The sequence below is a fragment of the Gouania willdenowi genome, chromosome 4, assembly GCF_900634775.1.
Source record: "Gouania willdenowi chromosome 4, fGouWil2.1, whole genome shotgun sequence".
Lineage (NCBI taxonomy): Eukaryota > Metazoa > Chordata > Actinopteri > Blenniiformes > Gobiesocidae > Gouania > Gouania willdenowi.
The window spans coordinates 38217477-38239596 of NC_041047.1; the positions used below are offsets into that span (position 1 = coordinate 38217477).

At 42.5% G+C, this 22120-nt stretch overlaps 1 protein-coding gene across 1 annotated transcript; it reads right to left on the reverse strand.

Moving 5' to 3' along the window:
• Nucleotides 1–1200: 1200 nt before the first annotated feature.
• On the reverse strand, nucleotides 1201–17694 carry LOC114462122 (zinc finger protein OZF-like). The gene is made up of 4 exons (XM_028444781.1): nucleotides 17637–17694; nucleotides 13838–13903; nucleotides 13677–13734; nucleotides 1201–4309 (listed from the first exon to the last, which is right to left on the reverse strand). Exons 2-4 carry the CDS (start codon nucleotides 13886–13888, stop codon nucleotides 3051–3053), a joined length of 1368 nt encoding a protein of 455 aa, XP_028300582.1. The 5' UTR covers nucleotides 13889–13903; nucleotides 17637–17694; the 3' UTR covers nucleotides 1201–3050.
• Nucleotides 17695–22120: the final 4426 nt, after the last annotated feature.

Here is a 22120-nt window from a genome sequence, read left to right on the forward strand (position 1 = left end):
CTGCCAAACTTGGGGAGTTGGCTAAGGCAGCACGCACTGGCGGCAGAAGCTGACGAAGGAAAATGTGCGGGAAATGGAAGCCTCCATCATCCGATCCCAGTAACGACAGCATGCCGTCCATTAAGTCAACCACCGAGCCATCACCCAATCCCAGCAGGGAAAGCAACTGATCTGTCCTGTTCGTGGCAGACAGGCTGAATCTCCGGTACAGCTGCTGCTTGAGTATTTCCCACGGTGCGGCGGGTCACGCAGCATGTGGACTGCTGATCCAAAGCCGCAACAACCAAGAAGTACCTGGAGTCGTCTGCTGTGATTCCTTGTAGGTGGAACGGGGTATTTTTGGCATTTATTCCCTCATTACACTCCAATAATGAAATTGTTTTCTTAAAAACAAGTGTGTGTGTGTGTGTGTGAATGAGAGAGAGGGGCAAAAGCAGGAGCGGTAGAAACAGCAACACCCCTCACGGAGCCTTCGTGAATGGCACTCTGCAAAAAGGGGACACTGATACTGTAAGTTGATGACCAAAACATTGAAGGAAATTTTGGCCGATGAAACAAGGTTCCATGGCTGCTCCGTTTGTATCATGAAATAGTCAAAGCTTTAGTTTCTATTCACTAACAAGAATAAATTCCACACTTCCATCATTCTACATTTCCTGTTCAATTCAAATGTGATGCCTTAACATGTTATTTAGAGCTGAACTGTTATTCTGATAAGTGTTTTTTTTTTAATAATTGCCATGTGATTATTAATCAATAATATTGCTTCTTTTCAGATGAATATTAAACATACACAATGTATTTTTAAGACAGTTTTTACCTTGTAGAGTATTTTCAGTATGTGAAGTGTTTTAGAAAAACCTGGTGTAATAGACAAGTAACTAATCAAAACATCAAACTGGTCAGTTATCAACATCCCTATTGTAAATCAAGTCCTTTTTGCAGTAGTTCAGAAGCTGAATCCACTGCTGTCCATCAGTCCTGATTCTTAAGGAGGAATGGGAGTTATGTTAAGCTGGAGTTAGATGCTCTGCTTTCTTCCAGAGAGAATGAAGCCGACAGTTGTAGATGTTACTGTGCAGGGATAGAATTCTACTGCAGTGAGTGTTGAAATCATAGTGGACTGATTCAAACTGGGTTTACAGGAACAATCAAAACTCACACATTTACTGCATACACACACGACACATACGTCCAACATTTGGGGGGAAAAATGGCAGATTTATTAAACATGGACAAACACCGAAATAATCAATATTTGTAAAACAAGCTTTAAAATGCTGCAACAAATATTTGGTCACAGATACAAATGTGTGCATTTCAGCCACATCCACGCCCTGATGAGCAAAGATACACTGCAGCTCAGTCTGTGATTTACAGAGTCAGAATAATCCATATCACAGTTTAGTGTTTGCATTCCTCAACACTGAAACCATTCAAAGCCATTTAGGACCAAAACAACAGTTTATCACATTCGACTGTTTTATACACACTGACATTTGTTTTTGTCTATTTTAATTAATCAAACAAATTATTAAAAAAGATTCAGAATTATAAATATCTAAATTTAAAATAGTGGAGGTAAAAGAATGAAGCTGCTTTAGCTTCATAAATGTATAATCGCCTCAGGAGATTCATGTTTCTGAAACAACGTTTTTAAATTTGGTTTCTTCATTTTGATCCTTTAGCATATATTTAATAAAAGAAGTTCCACATTTTGCAACATTTCTACAGACATCAAACATCACATTGTAAAAATTACACTCCAGTGTGGATGTTTACATGTTTCTTAAGAGTTGGCCACAAGTTTTTAAAACTACAAGTTTTACTACAAACATTACATCCAAAGGGTTTCTCTCTAGTGCAGGGGTATTCAGGACACCATTGTCTGAGTCTTTCCCTACCTTCAGCTCCGTCGCCTGTTTCTTTTACTGTTTCTCATTAATGCAATCTTTCTTTTCTTTTCTCCACTTTCTCGTGTCCTACCATCCTGCCCGTCTTTGCTCTGAGTTTATTCCTGAAAAATGTATCACGACATAAGTGTTTGATATCAGTCGATATCGATAATTATTGATTCGGTTTTTAAAATTATTGAAAATAAGGACCAGAAGAAAAAAGGCCAAATGTAAAAAAAAAATATTTTAAACATAATCTTTAACATTTAAAAAGGTCAACACAATTATGGAGAAAAACTAAAAAAAAGACCTCAATAAAATGAAGGTTTGCTATATTTGTAGTGTTCAATGTACAAATATAGACATTGAATAAATCCTTAAACAAACAAAATGTATTTACGCATTTTGTAAATAATAAATCAGTGCACATCTGAGGTAGAACTAACATCTCCGACATGAAATGAACAGCAGGGTATGAAATTAAGAAATTATTGTGGGGTATTTTTGGCATTTAATCCCTCATTACACCCCAAAAATGAAATTGTTTTGTGTGTGTGTGTGTGTGAGTGAGTGAGAGAGGGGCAAATGCAGGAGCGGATACTAAAAAGGGGATACTAATACTGTAAGTTGATGACCAAAACATTGAAGGAAATTTTGGCCGATGAAACAAGATTTTTGGGGGTCGTTCTTGAATAAATTCAAAGGCCAAGCCATGGCCCAAGCTAATTTCTGACACTGACAAACAGTAATATGGCAGTACACGTTACATGTGGCCAAACCTGCATGTTGATGCCCAATCTCATCAGATGTGTGAAACTAAGCAGGGCTAGGCCTGGTTAGCAGTTGGATGGGAGACCACTGAGAATTCCAGGTCATCTCTTCTTCTCACTTCTAACAGAGTTCAGTGAAATCATTTAACATTCTATCACACATTTTCTATTGATATTGATTACATCTCTATCTAAATATATATCACTATTGTTTTATCGCCCAGGCCTAGTATTACACAAACCTGATAGGTTTAGCTGTCTCACATAAGATGGAGAACTTGTATGCGACTGGTTTGAGCGTTTCCTTGTCGGCTAGAACGCTACTGTAAAGACTGCAATAGCTGGACAGGCTAGATATAGAAGCACCACATTAACTTTTAATTAATTACTCCTTTTTATTTTGTGGGTCTGGGTCTGCATATTTGGTGACCGTTGCTCTAGTGTGAATTTTCATGTGTCGATTCAGGTTAGTCTTTTGAACAAATCTTTTCTGACAAACATCACAAACATAGGGTTTCTCCCCCGTGTGAATTAACAAGTGCATCTTCAGATGCGACCTGCAAGAAAATGATCTCTGACAAAAATCACAACCAAAAGGTTTCTCTCCAGTGTGGATTTCCATGTGTCGCTTCAGGTGAGACTTGTGACAAAATCCTTTACTACACACGTCACAAACAAAGGGTCTCTCTCCTGTGTGAATTCCTGTGTGTTTCTTCAGATCACATCCTATGCTAAATTGTCTCCCACACACATCACCACCATAGGGTTTCTCTCTTGAGTGAATTAACATATGAGCCTTTAGATGAGTCTTGTACCTAAATCGTTTGCCACAAACATCACAACCAAAGGGTTTCTCTCCAGTGTGAATTATTGTGTGGCTCTTTAGATTTGATCTGCTGCTAAATCGTTTCCCACAGACGTCACAACCAAAGGGCTTCTCTCCAGTGTGAATTCTCCTATGGATCTTCAGGTCAACTCTTCTGCTAAATAGTTTCCCACACACATCACACCCAAAGGGTTTCTCTCCTGTGTGAATTCTAATGTGGACCTTCAGATTAGATCTGCGGCTAAATCGTTTCCCACAGACGTCACAACCAAAGGGGTTCTCTCCTGTGTGAATTCTCCTATGGATCTTCAGTTCAAATCTTCTGCTACATAGTTTCCCACATACGTCACAACCAAAGTGTTTCTCTGTGTTCTTTGATTTTCCTTTGGTGTTCGTCTCAGTCCTAACCTCAGATGTCTGAAAGCTCTCACAGCTCATGTCAATGTGTTCACTCTGAGCTTCAGACTGGGACAAAGGTTCCCTCCAATCCTCACTGTCTTCAGTGTCAGAGCAGTCTGTTTCCTCTCCATCAGTGTCTGGTTGTGTACAAGTGTTTGCTGCATCTGGACTTTCACTGATGTCTACATTTGGTTCTACTTTCATGACTTTAGCTGAGCTGCAGGTTGCAGGTTCTCCTTTGATGTTCTTCTCACTTTGTCTCCAGTGTAGCAGAGAACACTGAACTCCATCCTCTTCACTCTTCACAGCAACAGCCGTGTTATCCGTCTCCTGCTTTACCTCCAGACTTTCCAATAGTTCTTCCTCTTCCTTCTTTATGTGGAGATGATCCTGGAGCTGTAGTACATGAGCAGATTCTCCTTTACAGGAAACAAAAAAAGGTTTATTGGATTTTTTTTGTTTGTGTATATTTTCCTAGAAATTTTGTAAATTTTTGTTGTTTTGTGTGTTTTTGGAGTAATTTTCTCTGTTTTGTTGTTGCTTTTCTATAGTGGGAAATGTCACACATTTACACACTATTGTTCAAAGTAAATGGATGGGCAAAAAGACCGAAATGTCACTACAAAATATCATGACATGATGGACTAAACCCTCTGGAATGTAAAGAACTATGGCACAAAATAAACCCTTACCTGCATGTTTTGGGACAATACTAAAATATGAACATTTAAATCATATTTTTCACTGTAAAAGAAGTTGGTTCATGTTTAGCTTTAGCAACTGTAGTAAAAACAAATGGACACATCAAAGTAGGCTGCAGAGGGTTTGTAGCCACCTCAAGACCCAGGCTACTCAGAAAGATGGAGGGCGCCCACTTTATATCCCAAGGATGCCATCACCCAAATGATCATCCCACAGGGCTTAATCAGTGCCTCAAAACGTAAGCAACTAGGGATACTAACATCTCATCCTACACAACGCAACTGATCATCAGTTGAAAAAGTGACTGCTGCAAAAAGGCAGCGAACAACAAGGGAAAGACCTACTGATGGCATGGAAAGACAGCTGACCACAAGGAATAAACCCAACTGCGCCACCACGAGCTTGCTACCCATGGCGGAGGGATTCACTTCAAATGGTGCATGCGTCCCACCCACACATGGCTACAAAAAAAAATAAGATACCCGGCAGTGGTCACCCCCTGGACCGCTGGGATGTGTGGCTGGTGCCCTGCTGTGGTTATGGGGTGGGGGTGCCGCTGTGCTCCGTGGGGCCAGTATGGTTCGGGGATGCCGCAGGTTGGGTTTGCAACTGTGCTGCTCTGCGTGTCCCTGGGGCCGTAGTGTCCCGTGCAATCTACCCTCTCCGGTGGCTACTGGATTTGAGTGATCCAGTTGTAGCCGAAGCTGCCCCCATCCTGGCCACCGGAAGGAAGTGGACTCAACTGGCTGCAACTGAGCAGGCAAAGGTGCAAAAGGAGAGAATTGGTCTTGGTCTTGGGGCCAGCACACCAGTCTGGAGCAAGACCACTCCAGCAAAGAGACGTAAGCTGGTGGTCCAGGAGGTACACCGGTGCGCACAAGCTATGGCACAGGAAGTGGATGGCATGGGAAGAAGTGAGGAAGAGGAATATAACCTGGAAAAAGCTGTGGTAGATTGAGACATTCAGGGCGAGCTTTACAATCAGGGCTGCCTAACATGTCCTGCCTTCTCCTGCAAACCTAGGCCAGTGGTACGTTGAAGACCCCATGTGCCCTCTTTGTCAGACCAGACAGTAGGCAGCAAGGAGATGCACGGGGCTCAAAGACTTTGGCCAGAAACTCCGCTTCCCAACTGAGATCGCAGCTACCAACCTTGTCTGCGACATTGTCTGGTCGCAGACAAGGCTGCGAGAAGGCTGGAAAGTGAAGGTTCCTCCGGTGGAAGTAGGCAGCAGAGTTTGTAGTCAAATCAACATCCAGGCTTGTGAAAGAAGAACTACCAGCAGGCAGTTAAAGACCTCTCCATGGCTACTGAAAAGGTTAGTCAGTGGCTGTGGATGAAGAGGAAGGACTCTACCTGGGCTGTGAAATTAAGTTGATTTCATCTAGGGGTGAAGCTGGGATGCTGGGATTTACTTTTGAACCCTGTCGAGGTGTTGTTCAGTAAAACACCCAAGGAGGAGGGCGCCCACTTGACAACTCAATTGATCACCCGAGTCTCATCAATCAATCAATCAATCAATCTTTTATTTGTATAGTGCCAAATCATAACCAATGGTATCTCAAGACACTTTACAGTAGAGCAGTCTTAAGGACGGACTCTTCATTTTATGGATACACACATATGCATATATACGTATATACACATACATATGTATCCCACACCCAACATGAATTCATCATGGCGGCAAAGAAAACCTTCTGTTAAGCAGCAGGAACCTTGTGTGGATCCCATTCCTATGATGAACAGCCATCCACGTTATGCTGTGTTGGGTGTGTGCAGAGGAAAGGGTGGAGACAGAGTTGTTGAGACTCTGTAACTCCACACTGAGGATCCCACGGACCTGCAAGACAAAAGCCAGAAGGAGTACAGGAGCAAACACACAAGGGAAGAAGCAGACATAGAGGGAGTGTTAGAGAGAGGAATGGGACCCTCTCCGGTCCCTCTCTAACCTAAATGACCTCTCTCTTAAAGCCCTCTCCAACCTCTCTCCAACCGAGCATGCCAGACCCCCCCACCGGCAGTCTATGCCTATTGCATCTTAACTATGAGCTATGAGCTGGTTCCTAACTAAAAGCTTTACCAAAGAGGAATGTTTTGAGCCTAACCTTAAAGGTAGAGAGGGTGTCTGCCCCCCGAACCGTGGTTGGTAGATGGTTCCAGAGAAGTGGGGCCTGATAACTAAAAGCTCTTCCTCCTATACTACTTTTAGAGACAAATGGAACAACGAGTAGTCCAGCATTTTGAGAGTGTAGTGTTCTGGGGGGATTGTATGGCACTACAAGCTCCTTGAGATAGACTGGTGCCTGTCCATTTAGGGCTTTATAAGTGAGAAGAAGAATCTTGAATTCTATTCTATATTTTATGGGAAGCCAATGCAGAGAGGCTAATACAGGAGTAATGTGATCTCTTCTCCTAGTTTTAGTCAGTACACGTGCTGCAGCATTTTGAACCAGCTGAAGTGTCTTAAGCGACTTGCTCGGGCAGCCTGCTAAAAGAGAATTACAATAATCCAGTCGAGAGGTAACAAAAGCATGGACTAGCTTTTCGGCGTCGCCCTGAGACAGGATAGATCTGATTTTAGCAATGTTACGGAGATGAAAGAAGGCAGTTCTTGAAGTTTGTTTTATATCAGCGCCTTAAGACGTATGCAACGAGGGAAACATCTTATTCTACACAACAAAATTTTAGGTTATGTATATAACCCTGGTTTTATGAGTAATATGCGTGAGATGTCTCACTATGGGATGCAACCTCTGTCTGCATTCCAATCCTGATTGGCCGGTGAAGTGGGTCCATTCGCAAGGGGGAGACCCACCTCCTATAAAAGGAGGACGCGGACAGGTGCGCACCATTCAAAATAAGCACCTCTTCTCCTCATTCGAGCAAGAAGGGTAGTCTGGTGAAACATCGCACTCATATTACTCAAACGTCCAGCATGTAAAAGCAGACAAACGTGAGGGGGGATGTCCAACTCGCCGCCGCACGGATGTCCTGAACAGACACTCCCCTGATTAAAGCCCAGGATGTGGCAAGACCCCGAGTCTAGTGTGCACGCAGACCCGTAGGTGGCTGCAAACCCTGACACGAGTAAGCCAAAGCAATAGCCTCCACCACCCACTGTGACAGGCATTGCTTAGTAATAGGCTTCCCCTTACGGGGACTGGCCCAGGAGACGAACAGCTGATTGCTCCTCCTGAGGCCCCTTGTCATATTCATCTAAGTGCGGATCGCACAAATTGGACATAACACGTCCTGTCGCTGCTCACCATGCAAGGCAGAAAATGCCAAAAGGTCAATGGGAGAACACGAGCCCACAACCTTCGGCACAAAAGCCGGGTTAGGTCTCAAGATGATCCTCGCATCACCTGGGAAAAGCTGAGCGCACAATGGATGAACCGAGAGTGCATGGATGTCACCGACCCTCTTGGCCGAAGCCAGAGCCAGCAACAAGACAGCCTTAAGAAAGGCGAACTTCAGGCCCGCCTCCTCCAGTGGTTCGAAAGTAGGACGTTTAAGTCCCTCCAAAACCACCGCCAGATCTCACGGTGGCACCAGTGATCTTAACACGGGGCGGAGCCTACGCGCCCCCTTCATAAACCGGCAGATCAGCAGGTGTTGACTGGCTAATTTATCCCCAAAGCCAAAGTTTTTGTCAATCAGGTCCTGTAAGAAATTCCAAACTCACTCCCACCGGGCACTGAAAAGGGATGTGGTTCCTCTGAAGGCACCACCCCTCAAACAGCCTCCACCTAGACCAAATTTGGCACGCAGTGTAATTATATTTGGCCCACGAGGCAATCTCAAATGACTACTAGAGCTGGCCCGCCAGTATTATAGACAAATCTGACAAAACCAGGAAGTAAACAGCGCATTCACCGCTAATACTACAAATCTCATAATGTTCTGCTGTTGTTTTGGTGCGTCAATCAGGTCGGACCCAGAAAAGAAGTACAACGTCCAAACGTTCAACTACAAACGGACAGTAGTCATAGCGACTTCACGCTACAACTTGCACCGTGTGACCTATTCCCAAAAATGGCAAAAAGAAAGGCAGAAAACCGGAGCTTTCTGGACAAGTGGGAGGAAGAATATCTGTTTACATATGTAAAAGACAGACCTGTTTGTCTTGTTTGTGGAGTCAACGTGGCTATAACTAAAGAGTACAACATTAGACGACACTATGAAACAAAACACCATGACAAGTACAAGGACCTGGACATGACTCATAGGAGACACAAAGTAGAGGAGATGAAAAGAAGTTTGGTTTCACAACAGAATATGTTCAAAAAAGCCACATCACAAAGTGTGGCTGCTGTAAAGGCTAGTTATATTGTGGCAGCAGAGATTGCAAAATCAGCCCGGCCCTTTAATGAGGGAGAGTGTGAAAAAGTGTATGATGAAAGTTGGTGACCTCGTGTGCACAGACAAAAAGCAAGCATTTTCAAATGTGAGCCTGAGCAGAAACACAGTAGCTGAGCGCACATGTGATCTTGCCACCAATCTATATGACCAGCTGATGAAAAAGGGAAAAGATTTCGTTGCATTCTCCCTTGCTGTGGATGAGAGCAGCAACGCATCTGACACTGCTCAGCTGTCAGTCTTCATCCATGGAGTGGACTCAAATCTGTGTGTTACGGAGAAGCTATTGGGATTAAAATCAATGAATGACACAACCACAGGAAAGGAAATCTTTGAGGAGGTTTCCAAATGTGCAACTGAAATAAAGCTGCCGTTGGATAAACTTGTGGGATTAACGACAGATGGTGCGCCAGTGATGTGCGGTAAAAAGAGTGGACTGGTGGGCAGGGTTAGGGAGAAGTGCGGGAAGAGAACTATGCAGGTGAGCTAACTGTTTATCACTGCATCATACATCAGGAATCACTGTGTGGCAAAGCCCTAAAGATGGAACATTTTATGACCACAGTAACACAAGTAGTTAACTTGATAAGAGCCAAAGGTCTGAATCACCGCCAGTTTAAGTCTTTTCTGGAGCAATGTGGTTCGGAATACGCGGACGTGCCGTATCACACAGAGGTGAGATGGTTAAGCCGAGGAAAAGTACTGAACAGATGTTTCGAGCTGCGTGAGGAAATAGGAACTGCTCAGTAATCCCTTTGCAGTTGATGTGGAAAACGCACCAACAAACCTCCAAATGGAGCTGATTGAACTCCAGTGTAATGACACGCTGAAGTCAAAGTATGATGCTGTGGGTGCCGCACAGTTTCCACAGTTCATCCCTGCCACAATGCCTCAGCTCCGCAGCCAAGGTGCTCAGATGCTCTCCAAGTTCGGCAGCACTTACCTATGTGAGCAACTTTTCTCTTCTATGAAGATGACCAAAACATCTCACAGGAGACGTCTGACTGATGAACACCTTCGCGCAATACTGAGGATTTCCTCAGCTCAGAGCCTGAGCCCAGACATTGATGAACTAGCATCCAAGAAGAGATGCCAGGTATCTGGTTTGGACACATCAGATTCGATCAGTGTGTAGCAAACTGAGCAATAATTACCCTTTTCTTTATTCACTTTTTCTTGCTACTCCAAGGCATGGGCTTGAATGGTTGATTGATTCATTATTGTTGTTTTATTTTTGAAATTATTAGCCTGTGTAAAAAGTTTATTTTGATATTTAAATCAGAAGGCTGCAAATAGAAAAGAGGCATATGATTATTATTTCAATTTCATTTGATAAATCAAAGCCATTGATGTGTTTTTTTATTTGAAATTCGATTTTGCATGGCTGCACTATTGTATTGATTATATTGTATAGTAATAAGCGTTGCTCATTCCATATTCAATATTAAAGCAAAACATGTTTTGGTCCATATTAAAAGGTTCATTTGTTCAATGTTGGCCCGTTACTTTGCTGAAGTTTTAAATTTTGGCCCACTGTGTATTTGAGTTTGACACCCCTGACCTAGAGTGATAAAGAGACCTAGTGGAGGGGGCTCGGGCACTCTGTATGGTGGAAATCACACACTGTGACAATCCCACGGCTGACAAATTGAGTCACTCAGGGTCCAAGCCCACAGCGCCAGACGGTCTGGATGCAAGTGGAAAACAGTGCCCCTCCAGCGTGACAACAGGTCCCTGCGCAGCAAGAGCTGCCAGGGACATGCACACAGCAGCCGGTAAATCTCCGCCAGCCAATGCATGGCCGGCCACAGTGGAGCCATCAGGATCAGTGTGTGTCCGCATTCCCTCACCCTGGACAGGGTGGAGGGAATCAGAGCCAGCGGGGAAAATGCATAAAGAAGCACGCGCGGCCAAACGTGCGCTAGTGCGTCTACACCGAGGGGAGCCTCTGTGCTGCACAGGGAGAAGAACATTGCGCGCTGCGGGTTCTCTTCCGCAGAGAACAGGCACCACCTCTGGGTGCAGCATCCACTCCCCGTAGAGCGGCGTGCCCCTGGACAACAGATCTGAGCCCACGTTTATGATCCCCGGAATGTGCGTCGCTCTTAGCGAAAGCTGACGCCCAACACTCCACAGGATCAGTCGGCATGCCAGTGACAGCAATCGATAAGAGCGCAACCCGCCCTGGCGATTGTTTCACGCCACCGCTGTGGTATTGTCCGTCCTTACCAGGACATAATGTCCCGTGACAGACAGAAGGAAATGGATCAGCGGGAGGAACACCGCTGACAGCTCCAAGTAATTTATCTGAGCAGGCAGGAGGACTGCATTCCAGCGACCCCTCACAGCCCCACCCTCGTGTGTCCCACCCTAGCCTGTTAAGCATGCGTCCGTGGAGACAACCTTCCTGGACGTAACGATGCCTATAGGCACCCCATCCGTCAGGAAGCCCGGGGCACATTAGTGGCGCAGAGTTGCGCCGCATTCCGGCATGACCAAAAATCTCAGTGCGCCATGACGTACAAGATCGAGCCCATGTGAGGCCACCCACAGTTGGAAAATCTCTCATGTGAATGCGACCGAGGCGGATCACGAGGATGGCCGAAGCCATCAACCTGAGTAAACGAAGACACAATCTGAACCGAACAGACGTGCCCGCCCGAAACAATCCAAGACACGCCCCAAACATCTTCATCAGCTCCGGAAAAAGACGCGCAGTGAACGGTACCGAGCGCAGGGACAGACCCAGGAAAATTATTTCCTGTGTAGGGGACAACATGCTCTTTTCCGCATTCACCACAAATCCCAGATTTGACAGGTGATCCAGCAGAATGCACGTGTGCGCCCAGGCCTCCGCCTCTGATCGTGCCAAAAGCAGCCAATTGTCCAGGTACGTAGCCAGACGAATGCCCTGCCTCCTCAGTGAAGCGATCGCAGCATCCGTGCAGTGCACAAACACCCTCAGGCTCAAAGAGAGGCCGAACAGGAGAACACGGTACTTGTGACACACCCCCCAGAAAGCAAACCGTGGCTACTTTCTGTGGGGTGAAATTGGAACGTGGAAATATACGTCCTTGAGGTCGACAGACGAGAACCAATCATTCTAACGCACCAGATGCAGTAGGGAGGAATGCGTGAGCATCCTGAAGGTGTATTTCCTGTGGCACTTGTTCAGGGCCCATAGGTCCAAGATGGGATGGATCACGGACCCCCCTCGTTTGGGGACCAGAAAGTACCTGGGGTAGAACCCATCCCGAGACCGAGCGGGAGAGACCACTGAGATCGCACTCCTGCAGGGATGTGATCTCTTCCTGTAACACATGGGCCGACTCTCCGTGGGCCCGAGAGAGCTTAATGCCGGTGAAACAGAGAAGGACAGATGGAAATTGCAGCCTGTAACCCTTCGATATCGTCCGTAATACCCAAGGCGGAGCCGCAAGCGCTCCATCTCTCTATCCTCAGGGAGAAAGATGTCAAGTGCTCTGGTGTACCCACTGAGAGAGGAGCCATACACGGAGCAATGGCGCCCTCTCCCGGAGGCAGAACGTAAACAAACGGAGAGCCCAAAAATGGCGCGACGGCGCCCCCTGTCGGAGGCCACCGGCGCAGACCGAGGCAGCTTAACTGTACAACGGTGGAGCCCCCTCGAAGTAGCGGGTTGCATGCACAGTAGCGGGCCGCGCTGCGGTGGCGCCCCCTGCCGGTGTCCGCCCCCTGCCGGTGTCCGCCCCCTGCCGGTGTCCACCCGATCAAATACAAAGGGGCTTCCTGCACAGCGGAGGCGCCCCCTGCCGGTGGAACAGGGCAACACCCCCCGGAGCGAGCACACACCGCTCGCTCCAGGGGACGGGGTGATGACGGGAAAACCGCCATTGCCAACCAGGAGGTGGCCGGAGCCTCCCAGCGAGTGGAAATAACAGGACCCGCTTATTGTGGCAGACTTTGCTTTTACATGATGTGCCCCTGGCCTTCAGCCTAGGGGCGTGAGCGATGAACACATCACACTACCTTTCGGCAGTGAAGGACAGCACCTACTAAGCAAAGCAAGGTAAGAGCTGTATTCTACCCACTTCTCAGCCAGTTGTGGTCCAATGCAGGCGCTAGTTCTGCCACCGTCCGGCAGCTGGAATAAAGAAAATCCACCTGTGGACAGTTAAGCTGGCAAAGAAAAATGCGAGATAGCTGAGAGGAGAAGAGGTGTTTGAATGGTGTGTGCCTGTCCGTGTCCTCCTTTTATAGGAGGTGGGTCTCCCCCTCGTGGACGGACGGGCTTCACCGGCCAATCAGGATTGACAGATTGAAATAAATGCTTCTGAGGAATGCAGACAGGTTGCATGCCATAGTGAGACATCTCACAAAATATTATGAAATAGAACTAACATTTTGACCTTAGAAGGACATCAGATGGCCTCTGATTTCTGTGGAGTGAAAGAAATACAGCAGACATTCCCATCAATAGAATAGAAAAGATTACAGCAGCCTCCTTTACATTAACACCAGAGTCATTAATAATAACATGTTGCTGCGATACAACAGTAAATGTCAGAACATGTTGACAATGTCTGTAGAGACTCATTAAAGTGTAGATCTTCAACTGTGGAGCTGTGGAACTTCTCATGTGTTTATCACTGCAGTGTTGGCCCACAGCACAATATGAACAGGTGAAGAGCAAAGATTCAAGTCATTCAAGATCCATTTCAAAATAAAAGTAAACTTGATTACCACACAGGACGTTGGCTGGAATCCTCTTGTTCTGGAACAAAGCTTTTATTTCCAGTTTCTGGGAAAACAATAAATATATTTAATGATGAGGGTGAGCAGCTGTAGAAACATGTTGGTTAGATAAGTCTACAGTAAACATGGTCATAGATCTGTGATGTTACCTCCTCAGGTTCTCTGTCAGTCTGCTTTGCCTCCTGGCCTTCTTCAGTCATGATCTCCTTTATCAGCTGCAATTATTCACGGAGAAAAAGATTTAAACAAAAAATCAACATAGACTCCAAAGCTCACTGTAGACATGTCAGGATAGATCAGGGACGGGCAAATGTATTAACTAATAAATGTGATCTAGCAGATATCTATTTGAACAGGAACGCATGTAGCATAGATCTATATAAACAGGACCGTATGTAGCATAGATCTATATGAACAGGAATGTATGTAGCATAGATCTATATGAACAGGAATACATGCAGCATAAATCTATATGAACAATAAGGGTGAGAAAAAAATCTATTTTAAGATTTATTGCGATTTCTTGGGTGATGATTTTCTGTTTCTCAGAATAGATTTTTTTCTTATTGTATTTTTCACATTTCCGTGGATGACCGCTGGGTGGCGGTAATGCACCAACAAGTGATTGCAAACATGAGGAAGACTTGCAGCAGCTGTGATTTCCCTTTTGGCGGACAAAGATGGCGGACAAATCCTCCCACATTCTCCAGAAAAGGGCAATGCACAAATCTCACACAGGGGCAAATATAGCAAAGCTGCTTCACACCGTCGCAACTGAGGGGAACATCTCGGAGAAAGACGCTGCTTTAGTCACCGACAACACAGCTCACATGGCTGTTGCTGCACAGTTGGTCGGCTTTCTCCACATCAAGTGTTATGCACACCCCCTGAACAAGGGCTGCACAATTTTGACAAAAAACCTAACTGCAATTTTTCTGACAGATATTGCGATTGTGATTCGATCTACAATTTTTTAAAAAATTTTTTTTTCTTCCAAATTTCGTGTTTTCCACATTTTCCACAGTTTTTTTATGAAATATTAATCATTTTTTTTCAGAAAATATTAGTTTTTAACTCGTGAGGAAACAAAATACTAATAAAAAACATAATTAGGCAAAAATGTGTAAAAAATAAAGCAAGATACATTTAAAAGGTAGATATAAATTGTACTGTGAGGAAACAAAATAAATACTAATAAAAAATAAAACTATAAACAAAAATACATGTCAAAAATAAAAATGTAATTTAAAATAACGAGTAAGATACAGTGAAAAGGTAGATATAAGTTGTACTGACATGGATTGTTCTGACTACTCCTTTTTAAATATTTATATGTCATATAAAGATGTATCAGCGCAGCATTAATGTCACCCAATTCCCCCTCAGGGATCAATGGTTTACTGAATCTGAGCAGGTTTATTGATTACATTTTGATCAACTTAATTTAAATTAAGATAATTTAAATGATCCTGATGATATCACTCCAAACCTTAATGATTACACAAAAATAAATGGACGCAAGGATGCATCAGTTATTTCACCACTAGGGGCAAGAATATTTTATGTTTAAGACTCTACAATCCCTGGCATCAATGGTCTCGTCTACAACAACAGAACAACTTTTCCCACGAATCTTCTGTTGCTCTGATGAGATGTTTAAACAATGAGCAGGTGAAGATGATTGAAGCTGATTATGTTTTCACGGAGCAGCGCTACATGACACGTTAAAGTTAAGCAGGCACTGGTCGGCTCTATTTAGGAGTCAGCGATGATTTGCATAGTTTTTTGGCAGTTTAGATGGTGTTTAGTGCGGTTAAGACTGTGTTTGAAGCGGGGGGTGGGCGGTGCACCTAATAAGCAGTCTCCAAAACATTTCTTCATAAAAAACATACTTTTCCTCACGGTGACGGCGTTTCAACCCGATTCAATCTATTTCCGCATTGAACGATAGATTACGTTTTCATTGGTTGATTCTGTGATTCAGTTAAGATGGATGTTATTAGGCGCTAGTGTAGTTGTTGTTAGCGTATTCAAATGAGGGGTAACTGAGACTTGCTGCAGCACACATTTGCTTGTGTCCCATAACAATCTCTGACTGACCAGCAGCCCAGGAAGGCGGTTCTCTGCAATTCTGATCATATATATCACTCAAATGATGGAGACGGAATCAAAAAACTTCACCATCTGAGGTTAGGTTATCACAGTAGTGAAAACCTCAATATCGCTGCGATTAAAGTTAATCGTTCAGCATTACACTGAACCTGGCCTCTCAGCATGTACTAAAGCTGCCGGCGGTAGCAAGGCGGTGTACAACATGTTACCGGTTTCTTCCACAGAAGCGCTACAGCATGCCATGCTGTATCATTTTATCATTTTGAATATTGACGTTTTGGAACGTATTAAGATGAATTTATTTCAACAGGAATACAATTTCAAGTGACTAATTCAGTTTCAAAACAGTAAATTTAATTTCAAATTGTTACTTGAACTAGAGAAATTCAGTTTCTTGGGGCAAAAATCACAGCCCAAACATTTCTCTTTTGGAGCAGCCCAACTACTGAGCATGTTGACCAGCTGCTGTTCCGTACGGTGGCTGGGAAGTGTCAGGTGAATGCATTTACAGAAACGAACACAAATGCAAACAGTTCACAACACGAATGCAAACCGGCCACAACGGAAGTGTTTCCGACGGACCGGTATTACAGTCGGACAGTCGGACGGGTATTATGATGTAATGGCCTGATATGAAAAATATAAGAGTATCCTAATCAACTTTCACTTACTTTCATACGCGTTTCGATGTCTTCTTCTTGTTCTTAACTGTTCTGGTGGGTTAAAAACATCCGCCAGAAACGTGTCCGTCTGTAATACAGGTCCGTCGGTAACACTTCCGTTGCGGAAACCCGGTGGCCGGGAAGTGTCAGGTGAATGCATTTAAAGAAATGAACACAAATGCAAAAAGGTCACAACACGAATGCAAAATGGCCACAACGGAAGTGTTTCCGACGGACCGGTATTACAGACGGACACGTTTCTGGCGGATGTTTTTAACCCACCAGAACAGAGAAGAACAAGAAGAAGACATCGAAACGCGTATGAAAGTAAGTGAAAGTTGATTAGGATACTCTTATATTTTTCATATCAGGCTATCATATCATAATACCCGTCCGACTGTAATACCGGTCCGTCGGAAACACTTCCATTGTGGCCGGTTTGCATTCGTGTTCGTTTCTGTAAATGCATTCACCTGACACTTCCCAGCCACCGTAGGTTCCGATATAAAAACATTGACACTCCCAAGCACGAGCTTGATGAACGTTAACAGTATCATTTGACCAACTTCCAAATGTGTTGTTTTATATATGCCTCCTTTCTGATGGAGGTTTTATTTGGTTTTTTATTTCAATCGAAATAATAATAAATCAGTGAATGACTGAATGTGACGCAATGTGCATTATTATTTGGTACTGTGACATTTCTAGGAATGTAGGTTTCAACTAATATTTGGGTAAGGAAAATAAAATCGTAATAATCATCACTGTAGAATCGCAATACTTGTAAAATCAAAATCGCAATTTAAATCAAATCTGCATCCACGAATAAGTATTAAAATTCCAGCCCTGTATCTTAGATCTATATGAACATTAGCGTCTGTAAAATAGATCTATATAAACATTTATAAGGATTTATAAGGCTCTAATAACTAGTATAGATCTATAAGAACACAAGTGCACATCTCTAATATAGATCTATAGCAGTGAGCTGCTACACAGTACCGAGGCATTTGTGGTGCTGAGCGAGTGTTACGGTTCAACTGGTGACCGTGTTACCCTGAGGCTGGGCTGAGTAGAACAGTCAGTGTTAGGAAGATAAAAACAGTGCAGATGTTCTCCTAAAGGAGGTTTGACTGACAATAATCAGCTTTAAAGACAGAAAGCAGCTTCTCACCTTCTTCTTCTACTGCTTTTCCTCTTCTTCTTCTTTGGAGTTTATCTGCTGCTTACATCCTTATTGTTGCTCTATCGCCCTCTTCTGGATTTGTTAGCCTCCCACGTGATCCACGTCCTTATATTCTCTGTATCAGTCTAGGAAGCGTCTCATTGAATGTGTATGCACCCTGTCCTACGTCTCCGTTTGTGTCAACAGTCTCCAGGGTTTGTCATTCTGCCACCAGAGAGTCCAGCTCTGTGTCCACCACAGATTAGACCTCTTTACCAGTCTGTACAAACATGAACCCACCCAACAACCACAACATGGAAGGTCCAGTTGACAGAATGTTGTGTCACTCACATGTACTACCCAAAACAATGTTTGACTGTTTGACCTACGTAAAGATATTACATTAAAAAGAAGAAAAACACTAATTTCCTTACAAATCTGAGTCTTATTTTTTCTACTTGAAGCACGTCATTCATACATACTGTATATCTGTGTAGTGTCAAATGTTGGCGATCAATCAATTCAACAATGTTGGCCCAAATGAGCTGGAGCAACGCATATGAGAAAGTGTTTTATTTATATTAACTACAGCTGAGAGGAAACTTTGATCCATGTGTAACACAGCAGTGATGGTTACAGCGTTCATCCTCTGCTTCAGTGGATCAATCACATCTGAAATGAAAAAAGAATAAAGCCACACATTTAATTCCTCCTAAACGTGTGTACAAGATTTATATCTTTGAGAGTGAAGCCCAAAGACAAGCTGTATGATTGTACTAGGGCCTAGGTTCCCAAAGTGGGGTACATGAATAAAAAATAAAAATTGGAAACTGAAATATAAATGGACCAGCGGTCAGGAGCCTCCATGCATTGCCACAAATTACACCCATGGTGAGAGATTCTTATTTATTATATATTATTCCTCAACAGGATAGGTAAAATTCAGAGACAAATTTCACTGTACATTACATGTGACATTAAATCAGTGGTTCCGAATTTTTTTGGGTCGTGACCACATTTAATATCACACATTTTTGGCGTCTCCAGAGCCTTTTTCTTTTCTTTCTAGATTTAGCTTTTGATAATGTTTTGTTGTTGCGAGGATTAGTGACACAATGTGACAAGATGTGGCAGCTCAGATATTTTTATACTGCATTTTATTTTATGTAGATTCCATTTGTGAAAGTGAAAGCATAGAATACAGTTATTTAAGTTTGTTCTGTGTGTGGTCTTATGATTTGAAAAATAATTAAAACATTTCAAAAATACATTTTAATCATTTTTTTTTTTTTTTTTAAATCATACTGCCACTGCAGTAGAACAATTGTTTACAAGAATTTAGTGAACAAAGCTGACTGCTTTTTAACTGTAAATAATATGTATCCAAATACTATTTAAACTATAAATGAATAATTACGTGTCTGGACACAAAACTTCCTCACAGTATGTGTGTAATAAACACTGGTTATAGCAGTTCACCATCATAAGCATCATTAGCTCACATACACACTGTATAGTTCTGTACGTACAGTAGCACTGATTCTAGCATGTTAAGCAGTAAGTTGGACCATTTATAACTTCTCTGATGAATACAGATATTTTCACATTTGATCGCTTTGAGTGTCTATGAAAAACATTAAATAAAATCTAATGCATTAATATTATTATTATCCACCGGTATCCATGAACTTGCCCGTAGTATTGTAGTTGGTTGCTAAGGAATTCAACCAGGACTCTAAGCTATGCTTTACAACGACTGTGTCCTCTAGAACTAAAGTATCCTCTTTACCTGTCCGTCACTAATGAGAAAGTTGTGCCGACTGCAAATCCTTAATATCTTTATATTTTAACTCGAAAAGTAAAAATCAATTAACGGCTGAATATCCAGCACTGTGGACGACGCCATTGTGATGAACTCTGACCAGGAACCCTGTGTTTAAAAAAAAAAAAATTACAAGATAATCCGCACGGGGAAAAAAAAAATTCGGAAAACAGATTTAGAAAAAAAAAATCGGAGAATGGATTAAAAAAGAAATTATTTCAGGAGACGGATTTTGAAAAACAAATTTCGGAAAACGGATTAAAAAAGAATATTAATTCGGAAAACGGGTTTAAAAAATATTAATTCGGAAAAGGGATTTAAAAAAAAATAATTTGGAAAATGGATTTAAAAAATATATCAGGGAGACTTATCAAACAGAGCTATGTGACCAGAACATCTGACCAGGGACAGGGTTGTCGTCCTGAAGTTGGAATATTCGGGGGTAGACGGGTGAGACGTTGTAAAGACAGTATTAGGGAATTAAGTTTCCCCAATTATACCAGCTTAATTCACCCAAGTTAGTGTATCATGGTAATACCTGTAACTCTAGGCTCTTACCCATTAGTTGGAGAGCTTGTTCTGATAATCCCATAGGGGGTTAAAAACAGGGGATCTCACAACAGTAAAATTGTACTATTTTTATCCAACAAAATGCGAGTAACAATGGAATGAATGTGGCAATCATTATAAGCAGTAGTATAAGTGATGGTCTGAGTAGATAGGTCACGCTGTGTCCAGGGTTAGTAAAGCCCCCCTCCACACCCCTGACTCAAAAAGTGGCCGTTTTTATAAGCTGCTCTAGCATCAAATCCACCAAGAGGAAATGGGCTGCTGAGGAAACTGAGAAGTTAAATGACAGCTCTTTCACAGCCCTATGTCATCACAGGAGTCTAGGTACTGGTAAACATGAGTCATTTCTGTGAACTGACCACATGTTGATTTCCTGTGTCCCAGAAATCAATATTTTGGGAATAGAGAATGTCTCACAATATTCAGTAATCGAAAATTACATTTGGGGTAAAAAAAAATTAAACATCTAGAAAAAAAAAAAAAAAAAGAGTCCAGTGTAAATCAGGTGCAGCTTAAGCTTAGGATGATGATGATGATGATGATGATGGTAACAAAGCATAACTTGATTGGCTTAATGTTTTGATGAATTTCTTCTCCCTGGCTCTTTTGCAGTCAATTTTTTTTAGATGTTGAACTATTTTACACTAATTTATTTTTATTAGGTGTTGAATTTAGTTTGTCGAAATTTAGAATATATTTTGAGACATTTACTATTTTTACCGTGAATTTATTTAAAATTTGAAAAAGTGAGAAGCAAAAAAAAAAAAAAAAAATTCTGTGCTTGAATTTTGATGACTTTTACAATTTGAAGTCTGATTTTGATGGTAAAAAAATTCAAAGATAGAAATTCAAACTGAGATGGCACAGATATACTTCCAATATGTTTGATTAGAGCTTGAACAAAGCTGGACTAGAACCTATTGGAAAGCAAGGAATTATCATACTTTCTACTACTGCGCAAAATGCTGCGTTTCTGACGGTTTAAACGTGTTCAAAACTTCGAGAAAATTTGCACACGTCAGAAGTGGCGAACCATTTTATATTTTGTGGTCACTGCGCATGTGTCTGGCAAAATTATTTCATAGCGACCCTACATTGTTTTTACATTTGTAACATCTAAAACTGGTAACACATTTAACATGTTTCATGTCCAAGACATTTGGTAGATGTAGGCAGCACGTTAAGCCACATAAATGTCAATGAAGATGCAAAGAATAATTCTGATCTGAAACTTTTCATTGTCTTGATTTGCTGAATGAATAACCATTCTTTTTTCTCTCTCTGCTGTTTAAGCACCTCATGGCAGATTCATCACGCACTAAAGATGAGACACTTCCTGTTCTCCTTGAAGAGACGGAGCTATCCAGCAATAGTGGATCTGATAAAGGTTATGAACCGTTGTCAACATCATCCTCTGAGGATGAGGTTCTTACACAAGGTACAAAACCTTCAACGACAGTTTCAACAAAAAGCAAAGACAAAGTTTTATCAAAAAGCTCATCTTGTGAACAAGAAGCTGTGCAAATGAAAGAACGGACAGGAATAATACCACAAATTACAGTTAAAACTAGCAAAAAGAAGTATGGAGGAAGGAACTGGGATAAGGCCCATTACTGTTTCTACTGTAAAAAAAAGATCAAATTTAAAAATGGCACGACATTTACAAAGAAAACAGTGAAGAAAGTGTCACCCCAGGTGATGATGTGGATCGTGAAAAAGATGTAGTTTGGAAAAAAGGGTCTTTGATGAAACTGGCTTGCATAATAATACAAAGTTTATTAAAACAAGCACAATAAAAAAACAGGGCAGGGACAGGAACCCTGTGAGAGCAACCGGGGTCAAATCATGCTCTCTCAAAATCCAGCTTGGTGATCACATATATAGGCTGACGAGAAACTTGAAACCAACAAGTGGAGTCTAAGGCTTTAGCCTTAAGATAAAGGCAGGAAGCCACAAATGTTTAACTCGGTGGAAGAGCTCTCCTGTATAAGCAAAGAAAGCCAAAGTTAGACTGTTTTTGATATACTGCTATCAATGGAGGAAACATAAGTCTGGGAACAGGCAAATTTCAAGGTTCACAAGTCAATCAACATTCCAACAG

Coding starts and splice junctions, on each gene's coding strand:
- LOC114462122 (XM_028444781.1), bottom strand. CDS start 13,888: ATGACTGAAGAAGGCCAGGAGGCAAAGCAGACTGACAGAGAACCTGAG. Junction 13,735..13,837: donor CTGACAGAGAACCTGAGGAG/GTAACATCACAG, acceptor TTGTTTTCCCAG/AAACTGGAAATAAAAGCTTT. Junction 4,310..13,676: donor TCCAGCCAACGTCCTGTGTG/GTAATCAAGTTT, acceptor TTTCCTGTAAAG/GAGAATCTGCTCATGTACTA.